Below are 23,435 nucleotides of genomic sequence, written 5' to 3' on the forward strand. Positions count from 1 at the left end.
GAGTTTATAAATTAGAGAGAACCATCATCCTATAATGTTGAGTTATCCTATCCAAGATTAGAGAATGCCTTTTCATTTGTTCATATCTACTTTTATGTCTTTCAAGAATGTATTAAATTCTCCTTGTATAGGTTTTGTGCAATTCTTAATAAATTTATTCTAGAGGCTGGCCCCATGGCTGAGTGGTTGAGTTTGTGCGCTCTGTTTCAGCGGCGCAGGGTTTCGCTGGGTCAAATCCTCAACGCAGACATGATACTGCTCATCAGGCCATGCTAAGGTGGCATCCCACATAGCACAACCAGAAGGACTGACAACTAGAATACATAGCTATGTACTGGGGGACTTTGAGGAGAAGAAAAAGAAGGAGAAAAAAAAAAGATTGGCAACAGATGTTAGCTCAGGTGCCAATCTTAAAAAAAAAATTTATTCTAAAACATTTAATCTTTATTGTCATTATTTTAAATGGAGTTTCCTCTAACTACTTACTGTTTTATATTGGAAAGCTGTTGATTTTTCTATGTTAATTTTGTATCCTGCCATTCAACGGCTTCTTTTATTGAGTTTTATCATTGATTCTTTGGAGGTTTCCAGATATACTTTATGATGTCATCTGCAAATAGATAGTTTGACTTCTTCACCCATTCTTATGCCTCTCATTCCTTTCTCTTTTGTAATGATGTTAGGTAACATAAAACCTCTAGGACAGTGGGTGAACAGAAATGGACAGTGGGCATCTTTGCCTTGTTCCTGATCCTAGTGGAAATGCTACTAGTCCTTCCCCATTGAATAAGACACTGGCTTTAGGATTAAAGTATGTATATTTTATAATGTTAAGAGTATAACCCTCAATTCCTGTTTTCTTTAATTTTTATAAACGGGGTTTTAAATTTTGTGAAAATCTTTTTCAGTTTCTATGAAGATCCTGTTATCTTTTCCTTTGGTTTGTTAATATGGTAAATGACACTGGTGGATATCCTGATACTGAATCCATCTTTCATTTCTCGAAAACATCCTACTTGGTCATGGTATGTAGTTTTCTTAATGTGGTGTTGGATCCTGTTTAGTATTTAATTTAATATTTTTGCATTGATATTCATGAGTGGTACTGGTCTGTAGTTTTCTTTCTTTGTTGTCTTTATCTGGTTTATCAGTGTTATATTTTGCTCTGTAAAAGGAGTTGGGATATTTTCTGTAGTTCTCGGGGCTCTGGGATAATTTGTGTAGAGCATTGGAACTGTCTGGTAGGTTCAGTAGAATTCGCCTGTGAAGCCATCTGGTCCTGGTGCTTCTTGTGGGGTCCTTGTTTAAGAATCCTCTCTGGGTCTCCTATGGAATTCATCTGCCTAAGATTTGCAACTCTAATAGGGTCAGTTTTGGTCATCTGAATTTCCTTAGGAAGTTACCCATTTCATCTTCCTTTTCAAATTCATTTGCATAGAGGTCTGCAAAGTAGTCTCTTAGGATTTTTAAAATTTCTTCCATTTCATTGGTTATTTCCCCCGTGCCATTTCTTACTCTCTATGTTTGTGCTTTCTTGCTTTTGTCTTGATCAACTTAGCTGGTGGTTTGTCTATTTGGTTAATTTCCCCCTCAAAAGAACCCAGGATTTTGATTTATTAGTTAGATCTACTGGTTTTCAACAGAAAAACCTCTCCCTCATAAATCAGCTTTTCCATCCCTGTTTCCTTCCTCATGTTTTCTTTTGGATTACTGTTGTTCTTTTTCTTGTTTTCATGCACTGACATTTATTAATTTATTAATTTTATTCTTTCATTTTTATTTGTAAAAGTGTTAGTCTAATGAGTTGTTCTCTGATTACTGCTTTAAATGCATTCCATAGATTCTGATATGCAGTGTTTTTTTTGTAATTATTTTTTTAAAATTCTGTACTTTCAGATTGTATTTCCTCTTTCACCTGAGAGTCAATAGTAGAATTTTTAAACATCCAGGTGGGGATGCCTTTCTGTTTTTTGTTTTTATTAATAATGTATAGTTTTATTGCATTGTGATCGGAAAGTGGTGTTTTCAATATTTCTACCTTATGGAAATTATTGTGTTTTCTTTGTGACCTAATATATGATCAGTTGTTGTGAACGTGCTTTAGGTTCTTGAGAAGAATGTGTATTCCCTGTTATCAGGGTTTGGAGTTCAATATATATACACAGATCTACCTTGATTGATGACGTTGTTTAGATCTTCCATCTCCTTACTTATTTTTTGCACACGTGCTCTGCCTTGCACTGAGAGTGGTGTAGTAAATCTCCTATTGGTATTATGTTTCTAACTATCTCCTTGCATCTCCTGTAGTGTTTGATTCATAGAAGTAGTGGTTGTATTATTTGGTGCATAGAGGTTCACACACATCATGTCTTCATTGTGGTCTGTGGCTTTTAGCATTAAATATGTCCTCTGTTGTGTTTAATGCTTTGGGGCTTGAATTCAATTTGGTCTACTCCTGCCATCTTTTGTTTTCATTGGCCAGGTATAACTTTCTCCATCCTTTTAATTTTCAGCCTTTCAGAATTACTTTTTTAGGAGTGCCTCTTATATACAGCATATAGTTGGGTCTTGTTTTGTGAGTCAAATTAAAACCCTTTTTGTTTTAATAGATGAGTTAAACCCATTAATATTTATTCACAGGGCTGATCTGTTTGCTTGCAACTCTATCATAATTTGTAATTATGTGTATTTTGTTATATTTGTGGTTTCCTTCTCTGTGAGATCTGTATTCTTTGATCTTTTATTGAGATTTTTAAATTTGGGTGTAAAAGGACGTGTATTTTCTAGTGATTGCTTTTGTATTTAAACCTATTTTAATGTCCTTAGGAACCTGTTGTATTATTTAACTCTGTACTGTCTCATTTATCAGTTTTTTCTGGTACTGCTTAACACGCATCTGTTGCTTACACAGTATTGTCATATACATAATCAGAATTTTTCCTCTTTCCCTCCTTCATTTCCCATTTCTGCTTTGTTGCAGTACATAATATTTGCATATTAGTCTTTCAGCCTAATCCCACTTTTATTTTAGTCCTAGATGTATATCTAAATACTTTTAAATGCTTACCGTACATCCTTTTGCTGGAATTTTCCCAGTCATCACTTGGTTAGATAAAACTTACCCTCACACAGAGTCCTCCAGAAGGGCTGATGGATGTGGTGTTCTCTAAGCTTGTGTATTTTGGGAACTGTTTTTCTATAGCCTTGATGTTTGAAGGACAGCTTGTGGATTTAAAATTCTTGGTTCATACTTTCTTTCACTGAGTTTTAACAATGTTGGTCCGTTGTTGTCTTACTTACTGTTGGTTTTGAAAAGCCTGATGCCAGCCCAGTTCTTTGCACGTTCATTGATCTCTTTGCCCAGGGGCCTTGAGGATTTATCTGTGAAATCTGAGCATTTAATCAGGATGTGACTCAGAGTCTGTCACTCTGGGTTAATTTTCCCAGGCACGTGTGAGCCCTCTCATTTCCAGATTCAATTCTTTTCCTGTCTCTGGAAGTTTTCTTGGATGATAGTTCTAAGTATCAGCTTTGTTCTGTTGTTGTGTTTTCCCTTCCAGGAGCTCTGGTTTGTGAACACCATTCCTTCTTTGTCTCCCATTCCCGCTGCTTTCATTTTACCCTTTTACTTCTTTCTTTATGTCGTTTTCCTCCTGTTGGTCGTGTTCCTGTCTTTCCTCAGTGCCCTTTATTAATCTTCATTTGAACTTACTTTGCTCAGGCGCTTTGTAATGTACTCCTCATTTCTGCAATGATTTTGACTTTTCCTTCCATCACTTTCCGGAGCTCATTCAACTCTCTTCCTTTCTCCCTGTTTTCTCCCTTTCTGTCTTTAATTTTGCATTTCTAGTTCAAGGTGGTTTTTCGAATCCTCAGATGTTTGTTTGAATATGTTTACTTGTGTTGCTGGAGTGTTGGATTAGAATTTTCTTTGCTTCATGGTTGTTTTCCAGGAGGACATTTCTGTGGTGTGGGGGTGTTTCTACAAGGTTGCTAGCCCAGGCACCTCTGGCATCAGCTGGCCAAGTCCAGGCGCTGCACGCTTGTTTGTTTTGATGACTGACGGGGGAGGGGTGCATCTCCTGGTATTATGGTCCTCTTTTCTTGTAGTGCCCTAAACTTTCCCTTTTTCTTCTTTCTATCTTCACGACCCAATTGCCAAAGGGCACTTCTCCCTTCCTCTTTTGCTTTTTTTCTTTGCCAGAAGCTATGGGCTTTGAAGGATGCCTCTTTAAATGGCGTCTGTCTGTTTAAACTGTGTGGACTCTGGGATCCCTTCCCTGAGTCCAGGCTCTGTCCACCCAGGTGCTTTCAGAGCTTTTCTGGGGGCATGCAGGTCACGCTCACCCCGTGCTCGTCTCCCTCTTCTGCCCTCGCTCACCAGAGCCCACGTTGTGGGTGTGGGCCGGCAGCACGAGGGGACCCCACAGTGGGATCTGGTGGCTTTTCTCTTTTCACTAGTGTTGTTTTCAGATTTTGGCGTTTTCTCTCCTTAGGTTATGCCAAGGGTGTGGTCTGATGTGGAATTTACTCTCCCTTTTGTGTACTCATACCATTTGGGAAGAACTGCAGGGAAGTAACTGAGCTACACGGTTGCCCGCGTCTTCAGCCGCTTGGAGATCAAGCACTTCTCCCAGGAGACCGTTCTGCCTGGTTTAAGGGGCTCAGAGTTTGACATTTTTCATTTTAATCTTTAAGTATCTGTTTTAAGACATGTTAGAGAACAGTAAAACTAGCAGTCTAAACCCATGATACAAAGTGTCTGCATTGAATAAATCCATTACATTTTTAAAAAGTCAACTTAGAAAATATTAAATAAATAATAGTACAGATAATAAACAAGTTTGGCGCAAATATGATAGTTTGCAAGTGACTGAAGTTGTGGAGCCGCTGTTGTAACTGGAAGTGTTTCCCGCGTCGGGCGGGAGCTGTCCAGCTGCCGGGGCTGTGGGCTGACCAGGGAGCCAGAGGAGTGTGGCTGTGGGCAGAGGACGACTCCATGGCCATTTGCAAAGGTCCTCCCACCTCTCCAACCTCTGTGGCAGTGAAAACATTGTTATCCCGCAAAATACACAAAGCCTTAGGACTTGGAGAGTGAATAATTTTTCCTTTAGCGTTAGAAGATTGCTTTGGTGATTTATCTTCTTTAGTTCATGGAAAAGCAGAAACCAAATGCTAACTTTCCCAAAGGTTATCTGTTAGGGACGTTGTGTGCAACTTTTGAAATAAATAACCTGAATTTGCTCTTCAGTGTCACTAAGAGGAAGGATTATTCACATGTGAATTATTCATATTGTATTAAGAAAGTATGTAACGTAACACTGGGCAACATATGTTGAAGCATATAACTAGCTTCTTGAACAAAATTTATGGGGTTTGTACATTTTCAATATCAGTAAACCAGTCACAATAGTTTATTGCAGAAGTTTTGGCCAAAACTGTTAAAATGACTATTTATAAAGCTAAGTAAATATCAGACAATGCCAGAAATAATGAGGTTAAATGTAATTGATGGTTGTTATTCCTGAAAGATGAAGTTTACAGTCCTCTCCTCAAACACCCTATAAACTTTCCCAGCTCCACAGGGTCTGTATTGGCAGCTGAAGTTTTCAGAATTCAATTCAATTTGAGTGTTGTGTGCTTTATGAGGCCATCTCAGGGAAATTTTCTTGTTGCAGAAACGGGCATGCAGAAGACTAGATGCAGCTGTGCAGGAGTGGGGCTGCGCCCAGGTGAGGGCCAGCACCCTGGGCTCCTGGAGTGTCGAGGAGCTGGAGTTGAAGCACAGAGGCTGCCCCCTTGCGGCAAGGCCAGAGAGCGACCAGGCGCGGCCCGACGCGGGGGTAGGTTCCTGCTGCCACCAAACCCGCTGTGAACCCATTTAAATATTTTAATAGAAAGTATAAATAGTCGTTGTTCTGATACATCTGTGGCTGTGATTTGTTAAATAGATTCCTCAGAATGGTGGAGGGAGCTTGGCCCAGCCTTGCCCGAGATGTATTGCGGGAGAATCTGTAAGTGCCTTAACCTTCTTGCTGTGACATAAAAGATAGACTTGTTTTTAAATATTAGATCCATAAAACAAAGTTAATAAAAATGGCAGTTACTTTTCTAAGGAACGAGGGATGTAAATAACGAGGTGTGGATTGATTTAAGCTTTTCTTAGCATTCTCCTAGGGTGCCCACTAATTTGTTTCCAGCTTCACATTAGAAATAGAAATTGAAAATACATTTAGAGTTCTTTCTAAAAGCAGGATTCAGGGAAGGGAACAGGGCACTGGATATGGTTAAAATAGAGATCATTTGAAAACATCTTGGAGAAAAGACTTACCCTCATTTAATTATCCAAATGGGAATCAATTGTTGTTTTTTCTTTTCCCTGTTTAAGCTTTTCTTTTATGTTTCCATAAACTTCGCATAAACCACAGATTTCAGAAGGAGAAATGCAGTACTCACATCATTAATTCAAAGTAAAGGGAGGTCTAACCCTGCCAGAGTCAATTCTCAGTCTCAGACTGGGCGGAATATCATAAAGTATACATTAGCATAATAATACCTTTGTTATTAATTTTGAGCTTATTCTAAGGACAAGTTAATATGTCTTTGATAACCTCTGTAATTCCTGGGTTTTTTTTTTTAATTTTAAATTTGGAACCTTAATACTGCAATAAAATAGAATTGTGTTTAATTTCCACACAGAAACCAGGAATGTGTGTGTGTGTGTGTGCGTGTGTGCGTGTATGTCTGTGTATTTCTGCGATTGTCCCCTAAAGATTTTTAGAGAAACATACTGCTCTGTTTTTGATAAGCAAAGATTGAGTTAATAAATTACAGAGCTCTTCAATTGACACATTGCAGGCTACTGTGTTTTACAGTGATAGGCAATGATTTTGTGTTAAACCAAGACCTAACACTGTGTCAGCTATCACCCACGTGGACCTCTAATTGTCTAAAGTCATTAGACAAATCTGAAAGCAAAGCTTCTTGTCAAACTCGTGCTATGAAGGTGTGCTTTTCTATTTTTTGTGCTCTCTTTTTCGGGAAAATTTCCACAGGCCGTGTTGCATTCCATGGAGTAAGTCTGAACAATGGTGAAATCAAAGATCCACCAGTTTGAACTTACTGTATTTAGATTGATTTGTATAATTGCCAAACAGTCCCTGGAATGCAAATAAATGATATTTACCTTGAGAAATCTGACCTCATTCTGGGTAAATTGCGTGAATGCTCAGGACTAACTGGTAACCTCCCTCGTTCTCTTCCCGTTTCCGTGCAGTGTATCTTTCAAATCCCGCGTCCGTTGGGCAAACACTTGGGCTGTAATATGGCTTCTTAATGCTCCGAGCTGTGGTGTTCTGACATGAATGGCTTAAAGGGAAAAAACTTGGCTCAAGCAACTGATTGGATCATTTTGGCTAATATTCTGTTTGAACAACAGTACCTGTTTGATTAGGATTTTTCTTTCCTTTGTAATTCCCCAAGCTTGCCTCTGTTATGTTTCATAGGAAATGAATCTATGAGCAGAAAACCTATGTTGATATGTAAATATATCATTTTTTCGTTAATGCTCGATATTCTTTTCATCTAAATTTCAGAAACCGACTTTAAAAAATCAGTTTCCCTTTATTTGTAGTTATTCTCAATAAAATTTCACCCAGGCTTGGGTGATTTAATATTTACACCCACTATTTCTAAAAGTCTTATGTAAATAAAGATTGAAATGTGAATTTGAAAAGTCACACCTCTTGATATTTGAACAGACTATAGCTGCATATATCTTCTTTTTCTAATAATATGGCTAGTTTCCCTCCTAAGCTTTTAAAATAATAAGACACTATTTTTGTATTCTAGAACATCCAAAGGTTCAGTGTTAAATAAAAAGCAAATAGTATTTTTGGAAATGCAAGATCCCAGGGAGAAGTGCTTAACAGGAATTCACTGACGGGCAGCAATTCCAAATTTCAGAAGACTTCATTAAACAGCTCCATTCACAAACTCGTGCCCATTTCCACATGAGCACGCACCCCGTCCTGGCCCACAGCTCCCATAGCTGACCCAGGGTAGCGACCTGGGGTCAAAGAGCGAGCAGCAAAGGTTATGTGAGAGCAGTTTGTGTGGAATCCCTAACAGGGGAGCTCCGTGTGATTCTCAGCTTGTTTGGGGCTTTTCCCCAGTGACCTCCTTCGTATCCTAGTTCTCTGGTATATTCTGGCCTCAGTAGGGTGTCGGCTGCTCCCATCAGGTCTGCTCTGAATTCTCAGCGTGGCTGTCTCGGCTCGGCTGGGCTCGGTGCCTGAGTTCCTGTTGTCCTTCCGTTCCTAAGCTCTTCCTTATTTTTACCATGAGTCATTTCTCGCGTATGCAAGGACTTGACTTCCCACGTGTGCAAGGACTTTGTCCGTAGACCTTGTCAAGCTCATTTTGTGAGTTACAATGATTACTGTTTCAATAGTTGCTGGCATAGTTTCTTACAGTCGTCACTATTAAAGATTAGCTTCTGGTACAAGTTATTATTTAGGAGCATCTCCTCTTAGCCCTGAGTCACCCTGCTCATGTTACTGACAACCGGAATGAAACTGTCCTCTGTTGTTGTGGTGGGACATGACGCTATGTCGTTCGGGGTGTCCCCCCCGCTGGGCAGGCTGCCCTCTCTGCTCTGCCCCGTCCAGTGCAGCAAGTCTAGAAGGAGTGCCAGTGGCTGCCATAACTGGCAGACTTCCTTTTCTCCACGAGTGGTTCCAAGGCAGGACTGAGGCCCCAGAGCAGGCTCGCTTTCTCAAGTCAGCTCAGCTTGCTTGGCGCAGGGATCGGTGGTAGCCAAGTGTAACGTTGAAATCACATCATTCTTTGCAAATTCAAACCCATTAAATGAAACCTAACAGGGCTGCAAAGGTTTCCAAAATAATCATAAGAAGGTACTTGAAAAGTGGGAGCATTAGAATAGATGAGATGTAAAACCATAGGAAGAACAGATTGAGGATGCTCATTGAGGGGGAGGTGCCGTTTCCTCAGTACCACATTTTTCCAGTGGTCTCTGGTCTCCACCACTCTGCAGCTCCTCAGAGCTGGAGTCCTTCAGGGAAGGGGCTAGCCTCAGGTTCTCTTGGGTCGGTGTGATGGTCAGTTGCCTCTCAGCTGTGTCCCCACCTTCATGTCCCCTGCTCCCTGTTGTGGGGACTTTCTAGCTACTGGTGCATGGTGGGAAGGTGGAAAGGAAGCCAGGGCATTTCTCCATCCCCTCCCCGGGGCTATCTCTCAGCGCCTCCCTCCAGAGTCCCAGCTCCTGCAGAGATGTCCCCCTGTGGTCCAAACTCCTGCTGAGTGACGCCTGGCCTCTGTGGTCACGTTCCTCGCTGTCCTCCCAGCCTGAAGGTAGGGCTTCCTGCTGTGCCTCTCCCTCCCCCGTGGGGCTTCTCTTCTCTCCCGTCACTTGTGTAGTCAAATCCCGTGTTAAATTCCCGCTGTTTAAAACACCTAGATTGGTTTCTGTTTTCTGCCTGGACCCTACCTGGGCTAATCAGCTAATGAGTGGACAGATTCTCAGGAGAAAGAGAAAAGGCTTGCTGCTTTAGGCATAGGCCTCGGGGCTCTGAGTGTGGTACCCGCCCTCAGGGCTCAGCGTCTTAGTCCAGCCGCCTCAGTGCCTGGCGTGCTGGCGGAGCCAGTCCCAGCTGTGAGTCCCGCGGGTGATGTTGAGAGCCTGGGGTTAAATTCAAAAGCACAGGCAGGCCCTTGAATGTTGCCCATCACTGTTGTTCCTTTGCTTTCTTTTATCTGGTGTTATTGGGTTTTATTACCCAAACGGGTAGTGAATTGCCACCTAAAAGCCAACATGTAAAACATGAGTTTTTGGTGGTGTAGACTAGTCTCCCAACCCCACTGCACTGACTTTGGATATCAGCCTGTTCATTAGTGTTGAGGGCTAATACTAAGGGAGTAATCTTAATAAGCCTCTACATCATTGACTTTTTCACACTGAGATCTATTCCTCGACAGTAGGGGTGGTGTGGGTGGGGAAGAGAGGCCGCCATGCAGGAGTAGAATAGAGGGCAGGGGGTGTTGGGTCCAAGCCTGTTGTGTGGGTTCAGTTTCCCCTCTGGGGACAGCAGGAGGAGCCCAAGTATGATTCTCAATAGATAGATTCTTTTCTTTGTACTTCTTTTTATCTTCAAATGGGTGACCTTTAAAATATTTGTTTTATTTTACTTGCCCATCTCTATTATTGGTAATTGCATTCCACATCTGTAGCATCTATAACTGCCGCACGGAAGCAGGAGTGGACCCAGAATCCGGTGTAAATGAGATTGCTGCCCTCTCCTGTGCCTGCGGTGACAGCAGCACTGCTGCCTGTGCTTGACACTGTAGGCCCAGGTGTCAAGCCGGGGACAAAGGCCAGGGATGAAAATGTAGTGTTCTGACATAGATTAAGAAAGATCAGTGTGCAGTGCTCCACTCTTTGTGGCCTGTTTCAGCAACAGCTAGTTCTTGTCAGACCTTTATTCTTATGTCCTGAGAGAAGAAAACACAATCATGGAGGGATCAACGGGAGTTTCATTGATCATTCTGGAGGAATCAAATTGTGCTCTGCATTTTTCCCCTCAGTTTGAAAAGGATCCTAGAGTTCCTTGGTCTAAGCCTGTCAATTTACAGATAAGCAAAATGAGGTCCACAGGGGTGAAGTGATGGGTCTGCTGTGCACCGTGGGAGGTAGGGAGGCTGGGCTCCAGGTCTCACCGGCACCCTCTCCTCTTCTGCTCTTCTTGGCTGGTCTCTGAGTTTACAGCCAGTGTGCCAGCATCCCCACACTGGTGGTATAGTGACTTGCTCCAACGCCCTCTGAGAAGCATGGCGGTGAGATTGTGGGTCTTTGTGGTCGTCATTTCCAGGCACAATGAGAGCGTCTTGGCTAAGACACAGGGCTGAGTTATTCAAACTGTGGAATAACAAGCCAGCTGGGAGAAGAGTTTGGCTGTCAGTATAGCCAAATGTAAATCCCCAAATAGATGAGTTTGAATACACTCACTGACAAAATCTTCAGATTTAGCTTCTGACTGTAAATGTTTTCTCTGGAATATGGATACCGAAAAATAGTTTTATTTAAAAAATTTAGCGGTGTTATTTAGATCATTTCCAGCCTCTGAAGGAAGAAAGTCTTCAGATGATTAGAAGAACGAAACAAAAACTTCTTTCTCTAGGAATAAAATATGTTAAACTATGAGGAAATGGTGAAATGGATTAAAAGAAAAGTTGGCACTTTAAGAAAAATGCAATTTAGGCTTCCTCCATGCAGGTTGGACTAAGCTAATGCAAATGTGTCTCCCTCCTGCTATAGATAAAAATGTTAAATACATAGGTAATCATATGATAAGAGAAGAGAGAAAAGAAAAGCAGAGCAGAAGATACAAACACATCTCTTGTGGCTGTTCATGGGTCCTGCTGGCCTTTGTTGGGTTTGGTCCTGGATTGGGCCAGGGGCTGGGGGCTGGAATTCTAATGTCCAGTGATAGATGTGACTTTGGCCAGTGGAAGAGTGGGAGCTAGAATTTGGACCCTTGCATAAAGTTCTGAGCCTTGAAGATCTGCCTCTACCTTAAAGGACGATTAGAAATTAAAATACCAGGCCGTGCATGGGTGTGGGCTCCAAGTTTATTCTATCTCAGTGATACAAGAACCAAAAGCCCAGGCATTAACATAAAAATAGTTGCAGACTATTGAAATCCATAAGGTCTTGGGTAGTAGCAAATGCAGAGTCATCCTGTAGGCATGCTTCCATCCAGAATGCACAGGATTTAGAGATAAAGCAACCCACACTGAGGAAGAGATCACAATAGAACAATGTAAACTACATAAACAAATCTACTATGGCGGGGGCAGGGGGGGAGTCAGGAACTATAACATACAGAATATAGACCTCTAAGAATCTGAAATAATCAAACTGAAGTTCATTTTAAAGGTAAGTGTTTGGGGCTGGCCCTGTGGCCGAGTGGTTAAGTTTGCACGCTCTGCTGCAGGCGGCCCAGTGTTTCGTTGGTTCGAATCCTGGGCGCGGACATGGCACTGCTCATCGAGCCACGCTGAGGCAGCATCCCACGTGCCACAACTAGAAGGACCCACAATGAAGAATATACAACTATGTACTGGGGGACTCGAGGGAGAAAAAGGGGAAAAAATTAAAAAAAAAAAAAAAGTTTAAAAAATAAATAAATAAATAAGTTAAAAAAAATAAAGGTAAGTATTTTATTTTTTTTAAATGATTAAAGAAGAAATAGAGCCATAATGAAAGAAGAGGACAGAATGAAAAAAGAATGGGAAGGTTAAAAAAAAGCTTCTGAAGTGAATGATATGGTCATTGAAGTTAAAGAAAAAGATCATTAGGTTAGACACAGTTAAAGACAGAATTAGTGAGTTAGAAGATAGATCTGGGAAAATCATGCAAAACACAGAAATAGAGACAAAGAAATGGAAAGTATGATTCAGTGTCATAGAGGAAAGAATGGAAAGTCCAGTAGGAAATCCAGAAGGAAGGAATTTAGAATGGGAGAGGAAAAAATAATGAAAAGATAAGATTTGAAAATAATAATTGCTTGGATAATAGCTAAGATTTTCCCAGAATTGGAGAAAAGCATACATAGCCAAACAATTTTGAAGCAGAACAAGGTGAGGGAGATCACCTCTCAGATGTCAGGATATATTACAAAGCCGTAATAATTAAGACTATGTGTTGTTGACCCAGGGATGGACACATAAATCAATGACTAAAGTTGAGGACTTTAAACTTGCATATATAGCAGCTTGATATGTTACAGAGAAGGTCTTACGAGTCACTTGGGAACAGCAAGGTACTCTATAAATTGTGCTGGGACAACTGGCCATCCATATATGAGGAAAAATAAGATTGGGTCTCTACCTCACACAGAAATCAATCCTGGGAGTTAGGGGGAAGGTTGAAGAACCTAAATGTGCAAAAACAAAAACTTTAAAACTTTCAGTAGAAAATATAGGAGAATATATTTATGAAGTCAGGCATATAAAATGTAATCAACCCACAGGGAAATGGTTAGTCTGACTAGGTACATAAGACATGCTAAATATCAAAATTCCTGCATCATTGTTTAAGAAGACACTATAAAGCAGGGAAGACGTTTGCAACATACAAAATAGAAAGTAGCAGATAAATGGGCAAAGTATATGAATTGGCAATTCAGAGAAGAGGAAACCCAACTGGTCAATAAATCTAAGGGGATGTTCAACCTCACTAGTAATTAAGGGCATGCAAATTAAAGCATCAAGTTAGCAAAAAATAAAAATGCCTGATGATAGTGTGGGTGAGGATGTGGAGTTGAAGGATCTGTCCGTTTTATTGGAGGTAGTATAAATTGGCACAATGACTTGGAGAGCAAATATCTGATAATGGTGATGGTATTTCCAATGACCTAGAAGTTTCAGCCCTAGGTATGTACCCTAAAACAGGCCCCAGGAAATGTGTACAAAATAATTATTGTAGCATTGTTTGCTTAGCAAAAAGCCAGAAACAACCTATGCCTCCATTAATGGGAGGGTGGATGACTGAATTGGGGTATATTTATTCAATGAGATATACACAGCAGTGAAAATGGATGAACTAAAAAATAAGAAAATTACAGAAGGATATGTATAGAACAATACTATTTAGATCCAACTTTAGACTGTGAAACATTGATACATGTTAACTGAAAGAAGAAAAGGATTCCTGGAATGATAAACATCAAGTTCAGGATAATGAGATTATTTCTATTGAGGGAATGAGGGCTCAGGATACAGAGGGCATTTCACTTATATCTGTAATGTTTTATGTGTTAAGCTGTGTGATGGTTCATGAGTGTTTGGTATATTGTTGTCTGTACTTTTTGTATGCCTGAAGAATCGTGAGTCTTGGGCATGACGTATCTGCACATCCGTGGCGGTGAAACTGAAGAACATTAAAGACTAGGAGAAATATCTGTAGAGCTGCTAAAGAGATGGCTGATTAGCCATGAAGGAACAATAATTTGACTGACTACAGACCTCTCATTAGTAACAGTAGACACTAGAAGACCTTGGAATAACATCCTCAAAATACTAAGGGGTCTGTGTCTGTGTGGACGTGTGGCCTGGCTGTAGTAGGCATAGAGCTGGGATGGCCAATGCAATGGGAATTTCTTCCACCTCTCCCCACAGGAAGTTCAGTTACTAAATTTGACTTCAGAAGAGAGAACATAAACTAATGACAATGGAAGAAATAACAATGGGAAAGTTATCAGAAAGCTACCATCCCAGGAGGTTTTACAGGTTCAAAAAATCCTACGTGAAGGAATACATGGATGACTTAACATTAGAAAAACTACTCCATAGTCTGATCAACAGAGAAAAAACAGGGTAATCTTTTTTCTTTTAAAGATTGGCACCCAAGCTAACGACTGTTGCCAATCTTCTTTTTTTTTCCCCTGCTTTTTCTCCCCAAATCCCCCCAGTACATAGTTGTATATTCTTTTTTAGTTGTGGGTCCTTCTAGTTGTGGCATGTGGGACGCCACCTCAGTGTGGCGTGATGAGTGGTACCATGTACACGCCCAGGATCCGAACCAGCAAAACCCTGGGCCACCAAAGTGGAGCTCGAGAACTTAACCACTCGGCTGCGGGGCCGGCCCCAACAAAGGGTAATCTTAATAGATGCTGAAGCAGTGTGCACTTAGCTCCAAATCCCATTCATGAGGAGAACTCAGCAAACCAGAAAAGAAAGATTTATCCCGATAAGGGTCAAGGAGCATCATACTTAGTGGAAACATTTACACTGATAAGAAAAAAAGAAAAATTTGCTTGCTGTCACCATTTCTGCTTAGTGTACCATGATTCCTAGCTAACACAATAAAACAACTGAAAAGGAAACATGGGTATAAGTACTGGAAAGAAAAACTAGATTATTTCTAGATGATATAATTATCTACATAACAAATCCAAGAAATGTACAGATAAACAAATTATCAAGGTTGTTGAATATAACATGAACATGCAAAAACACACTTATTCACTGGTAATAACTAGAAAAAAACCCATTCACATTATTTCTTCATGTGGCTTGAGTTACTATCTGGTGTCCTTTAGATTCAACCTGAAGGACTCCCTTTAGTATTTCTTGTAGGGTAGGTCTACTAGCAATGGATTTTCTCTTTTTGTTTATCTGGGGATGTCTCAATTGCTCCCTGATTTTTGAAGGATAGTTTTGTTGAATATAGAATTCTTGATTGACAGTCTGTCTTTTTTTTTTTTTTTCAAGATTGGCACCTGAGCTAACAACTGTTGCCAATCTTCTTTTTTTTTGTTTTCTTCCCAAATCCCCCCAGTACACAGTTGTATATTTTAGTTGTGGGTCCTTCTAGTTGTATATGGGATGCTGCCTCAGTGTGGCCTGACAAGTGGTACCATGTCTGTGCCAGGATCCAAACCAGCAAAACCCTGGGCCGCCGCAGCAGAGTGCACGAACTTAAGCACTCAGCCACGGGGCCAGCCCCAGCAGTCTTTCTTTGAGCACTTTGGATGTGTTATCCCACTGCCTTCTGACTTCCGTGTTTCTGATGAGAAATCAGCTGTTAACCTCATTGAGGATCCCTTGTACGTGATATGTCGCTTTTCTCTGCTTTCAAGAATCTTTGGTTTTTGATACTTTTATTATGACGTGTCTAGGTGTGAATCTCTTTGGGTTTATCCTAGTTGTAGTTCATTGAGCTTCTTGGATGTGTAGATTTATATTTTTCATCAAATTTGGGAAATTTTTGACCATTGTTTCTTCAAATGTTCTTCCTACCCCTTTTTCTCTCTCCTCTCCCTCTGAGACTCCTATGATGTGTATGTTGGTACACTTAATAGTGTTCTGCAGGTCTCTGAGGCTCTGTTCATTTTTCTTCGTGTTTTTTTTCTTTCTGTTCCTCAAACTGGATAATCTCAATTGACTTCTAGTTCACTGGTTCTTTCTTCTGCCTGCTAAAATCTGCTGTTGAACCCTTAGGGTGAATTTTTCATTGCAGTTATTATACTTTTCAACTTTAGAATCTCTGTATAGTTCTTTGTTATAGGTTTTATCTCTTTGTTGACGTTCTGTTTGGTGGGAGTACTTTCCTTTGGTTCCTAATCATGGTTTCCTTTAGTTCCTTGGATAGCAAACAGATGAAGAAGTGTGGGCTTCCTCATCTATTTGCCCCTCCAGATCCACTTTCCACTCTTCTCTACATTCTGCCCCGGAGGTCGATCTGCATGGTCACACCTGGGCCCTCGGCTTCCCTCTGGGTTTGGATTCCAGGGCGGTTTGGGGAGGCAGCAGGAGACTTGGCTGTGTCCTGCAGTAAACATTGCTGTTCTCTCCAGGAGCCAGCAATACACAATGCACTCTCCCCCTAGGCTCTGGTAACTGCCTCCCCGCCTTGTCCCGCTCCTGCACTGTCCTTTGCAGCTCCCCTCTAAAGCTTTGTGACTTTCTCTTCATGAATTACCCTTTGTGAATTTTCCTGTTTGCTCATACCATCTGTTTCCTGTGGGGACTCTGATTGATGCGGAAGGATGCACACCTGCTGTAGAGTGTGGTCATCTCCAAGGAGGAGGGAAGATGAAGTAAGTGTGTCATTTTGTGAAATCTGCATGGGGTGTACATAGGTGTTTGTCATAAAGATATGTCATTATACAAAGACTCATGCCAGCTAAATAAGGATGATTGTTGTAGAAGTGTAGGCTTTTATTGTAGGCCTTTGAAGAATTCTGTTGAAAAGTGGCAGTAAAGACAAATATGCTGTTAAGGAGAGAAGGAAAATGACTCCTCAGGCAAGTGGTAGTGGGAGGAATTGTGGAAATTACTGAACCACAGAGAGTTGCTGTTATAAGTCACCCAGTGCTCAGGGGGAGAGAGCTGGCCACAAAGCCGAGGCTCTGCGCGTTAATAAAAAGTGGTTTTAGCACAAGGGAAATAGAAGGTGGCCACAGTGTGCACCCAGTGTGCATGGGTTGAAGTGTAACTAGGTTTATAGTAGACGGAGGTGTTGGTCTGCGTGTTAATGTGGTCCCCAGATGGAGTGATGTCACACACTCATAGAGTAAGAGGTGTCCCTGTTGGCCTTGTTGTACCTGCCAGCCCCCCACACAGGTGAGGGAGAGCCCAGGCAGGAAGATTTTAATAAAATGGGGAGTTTGGAAAGGGTTCATGAATTGTGGCAAGCATTCCGTGAGGGAATGATCACAGTGAGAGAGATGAGAGGAGCGTAAGGCTGTGCACACAGATGTGACCCAGGGGGACCGTGGAGGAAGGTGCTCAGCAGTGGAAGCAGCTGGAAGCAGTGGGACCTGAGTCCCTTTTGATCCCAACATTAGAAACAAATAAAAACGCTCCTCAGAAAACGTCTTCCTCTTGCTTGGTGGGAAAATACTGGAATTGTGTTTTATCGAAAGTAATGTATTATTTCCCACTGTTGCTTACCAGGTAACTTTTCAAGCCTAATTAGACAGCCAGCAAGGCGTTTTAATTGTCAGCAATAAGAGCTATATTCAGGGCACAACTAACCTTCCCCTCCTTCTTAACTTCATCAGATCAGAGACTCAGCGCCTGGACATCCCCTGTCGGGCATCTCATAGTGAGGTTTTGCGACCTCACTGTACCATTCCTTGTCTAGGTCAGGGATAGGCCACGCTCCTCTTTGGGTGTCACTGTGGCTCCCTGCTTTGAGAGGAACACTGACAAACTGGACAGTGTCGAGAAGAGTGAATAAGATGAAGGGTTTAAATGAGCAACTTCTCCAAGTTCTTTTGTGTTTAAGATTCTAGCTCTCAGTCCATGTTGACATGGCTCTGTCTGTCTAATTGTCCCCAAGTCTTACTTGTTCTGCCTCCAACATGTCTTCAGGTATATCCTGTCCAACAGGGAGGTGGGAATGGGGGTGGGAGTGAGACATCTCTGTGAACTGTTTTAAAAAAATCATTTTGTTTTTTGAGTTACATGGTGGTGCTGGTGTTGACAACGATGATGATGAAGAAGATGATGATGAAATTAATTAAAAAGCATTGCCTGTGCCCCCACCCCCCAGTCCCACTGTCTCCCCTGAGAGAGGCCCCGTCTTCTCTGGGGTTTTACCTCCTCACCCTGTCCACTCCACTCCCTCTCCCACAGCACCTGAGTCCATCTGACCTCATCTCTACAACTCCCCATGCCCAGAGCAACACTTCCTCACCTGGGGTCCTGCTGCTGAGGGTCTCAGGACAAGTTTCCTGGCCAAGGACGTCGGGGAAATGCTACGTCCTTTGCCGCGCTCTTTGGAGATTTGATGTGCATCATGCTCTTAAAGACCCTGAGACTCACAGTAAAGAAACTTGTTGAATTTGGCTCAGTCTAGTGTTTCTAAAATGTCCTGAAAAGGAATGCCTGTTACACGTGTACTTCCAAGACTATTTTGGGAAACAAATCACAGGCCCGTTGAATAAACTAAGCACCTATATTCATGGTATTCAGGGCCCTTCGCAGCCTGGGCATAGCCTGATCTTTCAGACAGATCTCCTGTCCCTGCCTGTGTGCACCATCATCACAGACAGTTCTCCAGTTCTGGAATGTTCTGAGCTCTGCCTGTTCTCACCATGTGGGATGCCGTCTCCCACCCTGTGAGACTGTGCTCCTGCTCCTGGTCCACTCAAGGTACCTCTCCTTGTGTGAAGCCTTCCTCTTCCTTCAGCAGCCACCATAGCCTCTCCTTATGATCACCTGGATCAACCATCCATGTGAAACAGGTGCTCATGAACTTGCTGCCACTTTCCCTGCTCTCTGTAAGGCCTGAGTCTCTCCTCTTGGTCCCGTGGCTCAGGGCAGCACCTGCATTCCAGGAAACAGGGACACCATCATGGACCTGACTGCTTTGCTCCTCCCACCACTTGGCCCACCCCACCTTTCCTAGCCTCAGCGGGCCCAGGGAGCCCCCTGCTTTCGCAGTGCAGTCTTGGAGAGCAGGGCTGCCCTACCAGCCACTGCTGGTGGGCCACAGAGTCACGCTGCTCTGCACCGGCGTAGTGGCCAAGACAGACACAGGTTTCTCTAGGTGCTGGACGACCCCTCGTTTCACGGTGGCAGAGCGTCTGGCCTCCTGTCCGCCCCCAGCCATCTGGTTCTCTGAGTTATCTCTGCTGGTGAAGTGAGGAGATGCAAGGCCTGTTCCAGTAGATGGCAAGGGTGGAGGCCCTGGTGGGGGTTGTATGACCCTGGGTTCCCTCCACACCCCGGCTCCCTGAGAGGAGCCCACTCTACTGCTTTTGTGTTGAATCCTGATTCAGTGTTTAAACAACATCATTTAAAAAAATTCTCTTTCATGAATATATAAATGATATTTTCATTCTTTTTTTCCTTCATAGGCGAGAAGAGAAATAAGATTTATTGAGAACATTCTATGTAACAGGCACTGTAGGAAGTGCTTTAAATACCACAATTTTAATATTTTACATATATTTATATCTCTATATATATTGTGTGAAAATGTATTTACTTCAGAAATAAGACATTATTTACAAGTGTTAGCCCAGTCATTTTAAATGCAGTGCTTTGTGCTAATGAATGTACAGCCAAGGCGTATGAATTTGGCTGAGGTAAGTTCATTCCCACAATGTGCTGTTTTGTCATTTTAGGGACATTTTAACCATACTGAGAATCGTTAGAAGATACGAGTTGGGAAAGGAAGATTCCGATTCTGGTTTTGAACCTGGCCTGTGACAGCGAATATCGGTCTCATGGATGGATGTGGGCACCACCTGTTCAAACAGCAGCCCGCCGTCCCCTCAGTCAGGTACCCGGCCATCCGCGCTGAGCCGGAGGGGCCCTCGCCGCGCGGGAGCCGGCACACCCTCAGTGCTCGCCGCTCCTGCCTTCAGACGGATCTCGCTCTAGAAGGAGATCAGCTGCATTATTTACAAGTTGAAAAGACTCAGTGTCGAGCTTCCTGTGAGGTTGAGGACCCCGTGGCCTCTGGAACCGTGTCCAGACACAGCCCTGCTTTTACACTGTTCAGTTGTTCCGTGGAGCATCCAGGGCTGCTTCTCTACTCTCTTTAATTAAAAGACTTATTTTTATATTTAAAATGCTTATAATCTTAAACTGAATTTTACTAAATGCTGGTATCCTATCTGTTCTGTGTAATTCTCCAGCTGAAGTTATCAGACATGGGACCCCTTTTATATTAAAATGGAGATTTCTCATTTTCTCTTGGGTTTCCAGTGTCTCGTCTGACTGGCGACTGGTGTCATTTCCCTTGGTCTCAAGGCTTCCTGAGATGTCCTGTGCACAGGATAGACAAGGTCCCAGTGAAGCCTCTGGGTTGCTCTCAGGCTCTTTACCCTTCAAACCAGAGGCAGGCCGAAGCGCCTGTGCTCTGTGTTCACTGTGTCGTCCACGTGGCCATGTTCTCTCCCTCAGCGTTGGCACTCTGCAGAGCCCAGGCCTTAAGCAATCACGGTATGTGGTTGTGGAGGGCATTTCATGTTGGAAAGGTGGAGGGACGGGACAGAACACAGGTGTGGCAAGGACACAAGTACAGTACCCTTAGTGCTCTGGGTTATCCCGAATCCAGGACACGCTGCCGTGTTGCGGGAAACACAGCTGAGTCCTGCCCCGGCGTCTTTGGGGGTCACTAAACACTTAACCCCGAGAAAGATCACAGAACTGGGACTAGAGGAGGAAACGCCAGTCCTGTGGGAACAGCCAAGGCTGACAGAGGGAGAGAAGCGATTGAGATTTGTGGCCTTAAAATGTATGCTTTTAAAGAGCTTTAGTTTACTCCTCTCTTTTCAAAATGAGATGCACGTCTTAAGTTTTATGGAAAAAATGAAAATTCTTAGATTGACAACATTTTCTTTTTGTGTGTCGGCTCTTCCTTCTCCCCCAGATTCATGGGGAGAGGAGATGTCCACACGTTTGCAGCTAGGTATTTGGTAATTGAAGCAGCATGCAAATCGCTGTAGCTATTTACGAGTCGAAAGCGGTTTTTTAGAGAATATGCACTAGGCATCCTGCCTGCTGGGAAACACCCCTGCCTTAGAGTCGGACAGACTTGGGTTCAGCTCCCATCTCCCCCACAGTGTCTAGCCGTGCGACCTTGACCAGTCCTTAGTGTCTGTGAGCCTCACTCTCCCCATCTGTGAGATGGGGTGATGACCACGGGGCTTATTGTTGGCATGAAACACAGGAGCAGACACAAAGGGCTTGGTGACTACACAGTGTGCCCTCCCTTGCCCTCATCGCACAGCCCCTCAAAAACCAAAGCAGGCATTCTTTTCTGGAAAAGCAAAAGGACACAAAAGTTTACAACTGTGAAAATGACAGAAGGAGAAGTGAAGTCAGCCAGAATTTGGGGAACCAGCAGTTTATCATGAATTCCTGCAACATGGACAGGCTTGTCGCAGGGCACCTGGGTGCTGTGGCCTCAGCATTGCCTCCACATTTTCAGTCAGTTTAGTGCAGCTCATAAAGTAGAATGCACTGAGGTTCTATGCTTCCGGAACCATCTTCGTGCACACTCAGAGCCCATCCTAGCCCATCTGCCTGCCCCAGCAGAGACCCTCGGTGCAGCACAAGCCTGGCAGCCCATCCTCCGGCCCACCCCACCCTTTGGCCTCCCCTGGCTCCAGAATCGTCCCTAGTCACTAGGATGGCCTCCACTCCCTGCCCAACCCTCCTCCTTTTGGGCCCTGCAGCCTGATACATGCGAGGGAAATGAACATTTTGGTTAAACTTTTTTGTTTTAATTGACTTTTTTATGATGATAAACATAATACCTGTTTATTGTAAAAAAGTGTGGAAAATAGAGAAAGGAAAATAAAAACCGCTACCCCAGATTGCCACCATCGACCTGCTGGTACACTGCTCTCCAGGGGTGGGCTTCTCTTTTATTTCTAACTAAATGTTATATGGTGAACATTCTCCCTAGGGAAACGTTGTTTTGAAAGGTGGCAGGATATTCCACGTTGGAACAGGGCATCGTTGTGACAACTCTGACACCAAGTGTGCCTGTTTTGTTTGAAAAGTCTGTTTTAAAGTCTGTGAGAAGTGTGGCGAGCCTCTGTCTGTGCACAGTGAAGCCCAGGCCCAGATGTTGGGGTGACCAGCAGGAGGTGCCACCGCTCATCCTGCTGGTGTTACCTGGAAGGGTGCGGCCGGGGTTTGGCCTCCTCACGTGAGAACATCTCTCCCTCCCTGCCAGATCAATTTGTCAGCACCACAGGTCCTGACGCAGATTAGCTAACAGGCAAATCCGCATACATTTCACCAAACGGTTTTGACACACCCATGACGAGCATGAAATGTGATTATCCCTTTAAAGAGCTTCATCTTTGTTTTCTTGTCAGAAGAGGAGAAAAAGACATTTTCTTACACCCTGAGGAAACAGATTAGGCATTTATATGTGTATATTTCCATTAGATAAATTTTCAATTTATTCTTTCATGATCTGTCATTGTTTTCTGTGTAGGGACTAAAATATCAACACATACCTTTTATCATTTCACAAAATAAGTTTATAGTGGTTTCTAAACCAACAAATTATAAAGGTCTCGTTTCAGAACATTCAGAAGCATGGTAAATGGTTAACAGAGATATTAACATCATTTGCAATGTTTTGCCTCCTTTTAAAATATAGTTTATTTCCAGATTTTTTTAACACATTTATAAGTTATACTTCAAATCCATACTTTGAAAGACAAATTTTAAAATCATAGATAAGTAAAAATGAAATGTAAATTTAAGTCATCCATAATCCCATTATTCAAAGGTAACTAATGTTAACATTTTGATGTGTATCCTTATAAAACATTTTCTCAGTGAATATATACACCCATAAACATATACTTTTATTTATTTATTTTTTTAAAGAAGATTGGCCCTGAGCTAACATCTGTGCCCATCTTCCTCTACTTTATATGTGGAATGCCTGCCACCACATGGCTCGGTCCATGCCTGGGATCTGAACTGCAAACGCTGGGCTGCTAAAGCAGAGTATGCGAACTTAACTGCTACTCCACCAGGCCAGACCCGAACGTATACTTTTAATGTTGACATCTTGTACATTTTTTCATGTCAGAAAATGTAAATTAGATTGTCGTTTTCAATGGCTGCATAGTATTCCACTGAATGGAAACGCTGCAGTGCATTTGTCCTGTCTCTTCATAATGTGCATTTGTTACTTTTATTCATTCTTTCATTTATCTACTTTCTATTCAAAAGTTGCTGGATAAACATTCTTACACATACATTTTTAGTAAGTTTTCCAATTACATTCATAAGAAAATGTCCTAGAAGTTGTATTGCTGGGTCAGAATTTTCTGCCCTTTGGGAAGAGCCAATGTCCCTTCCCTTTTCCCAACACCGGGTGGAGCCAGCGCTGGGTAGAGCCAATTCTTTTTTGTTTTTTTTTA

The 23,435-nt window shown here is 42.5% G+C and overlaps 1 protein-coding gene and 1 long non-coding RNA gene across 5 annotated transcripts in view; both read left to right on the forward strand.

Annotated features, from left to right (window-relative positions):
- Positions 1–20,230, forward strand: part of C1H10orf143 (chromosome 1 C10orf143 homolog) — a 37,333-nt gene extending 17,103 nt beyond the window's left edge. For 2 of the 4 annotated variants that reach the window (XM_070562216.1, XM_070562064.1), the window contains 3 exons: positions 5,679–5,843; positions 5,952–6,014; positions 19,659–20,230. In XM_070562216.1, the coding sequence (XP_070418317.1) occupies positions 5,679–5,843; positions 5,952–6,014; positions 19,659–19,688 (258 nt within the window). In that variant the 3' untranslated portion in view covers positions 19,689–20,230. Of the gene's footprint in view, positions 1–5,678; positions 5,844–5,951; positions 6,015–7,276; positions 7,736–19,658 lie in introns of those variants that run through there. The other 2 variants (XM_070562001.1, XM_070562135.1) reach the window with 2 other exon arrangements.
- LOC139074077 (uncharacterized) lies at positions 684–4,636 on the forward strand. Its single transcript, XR_011523452.1, has 3 exons — positions 684–811; positions 909–1,025; positions 4,497–4,636. It is a non-coding gene; the product is annotated as an uncharacterized lncRNA (long non-coding RNA).
- Positions 20,231–23,435: the final 3,205 nt, after the last annotated feature.

This window comes from Equus przewalskii, chromosome 1 (genome assembly GCF_037783145.1).
Source record: "Equus przewalskii isolate Varuska chromosome 1, EquPr2, whole genome shotgun sequence".
NCBI lineage: Eukaryota > Metazoa > Chordata > Mammalia > Perissodactyla > Equidae > Equus > Equus przewalskii.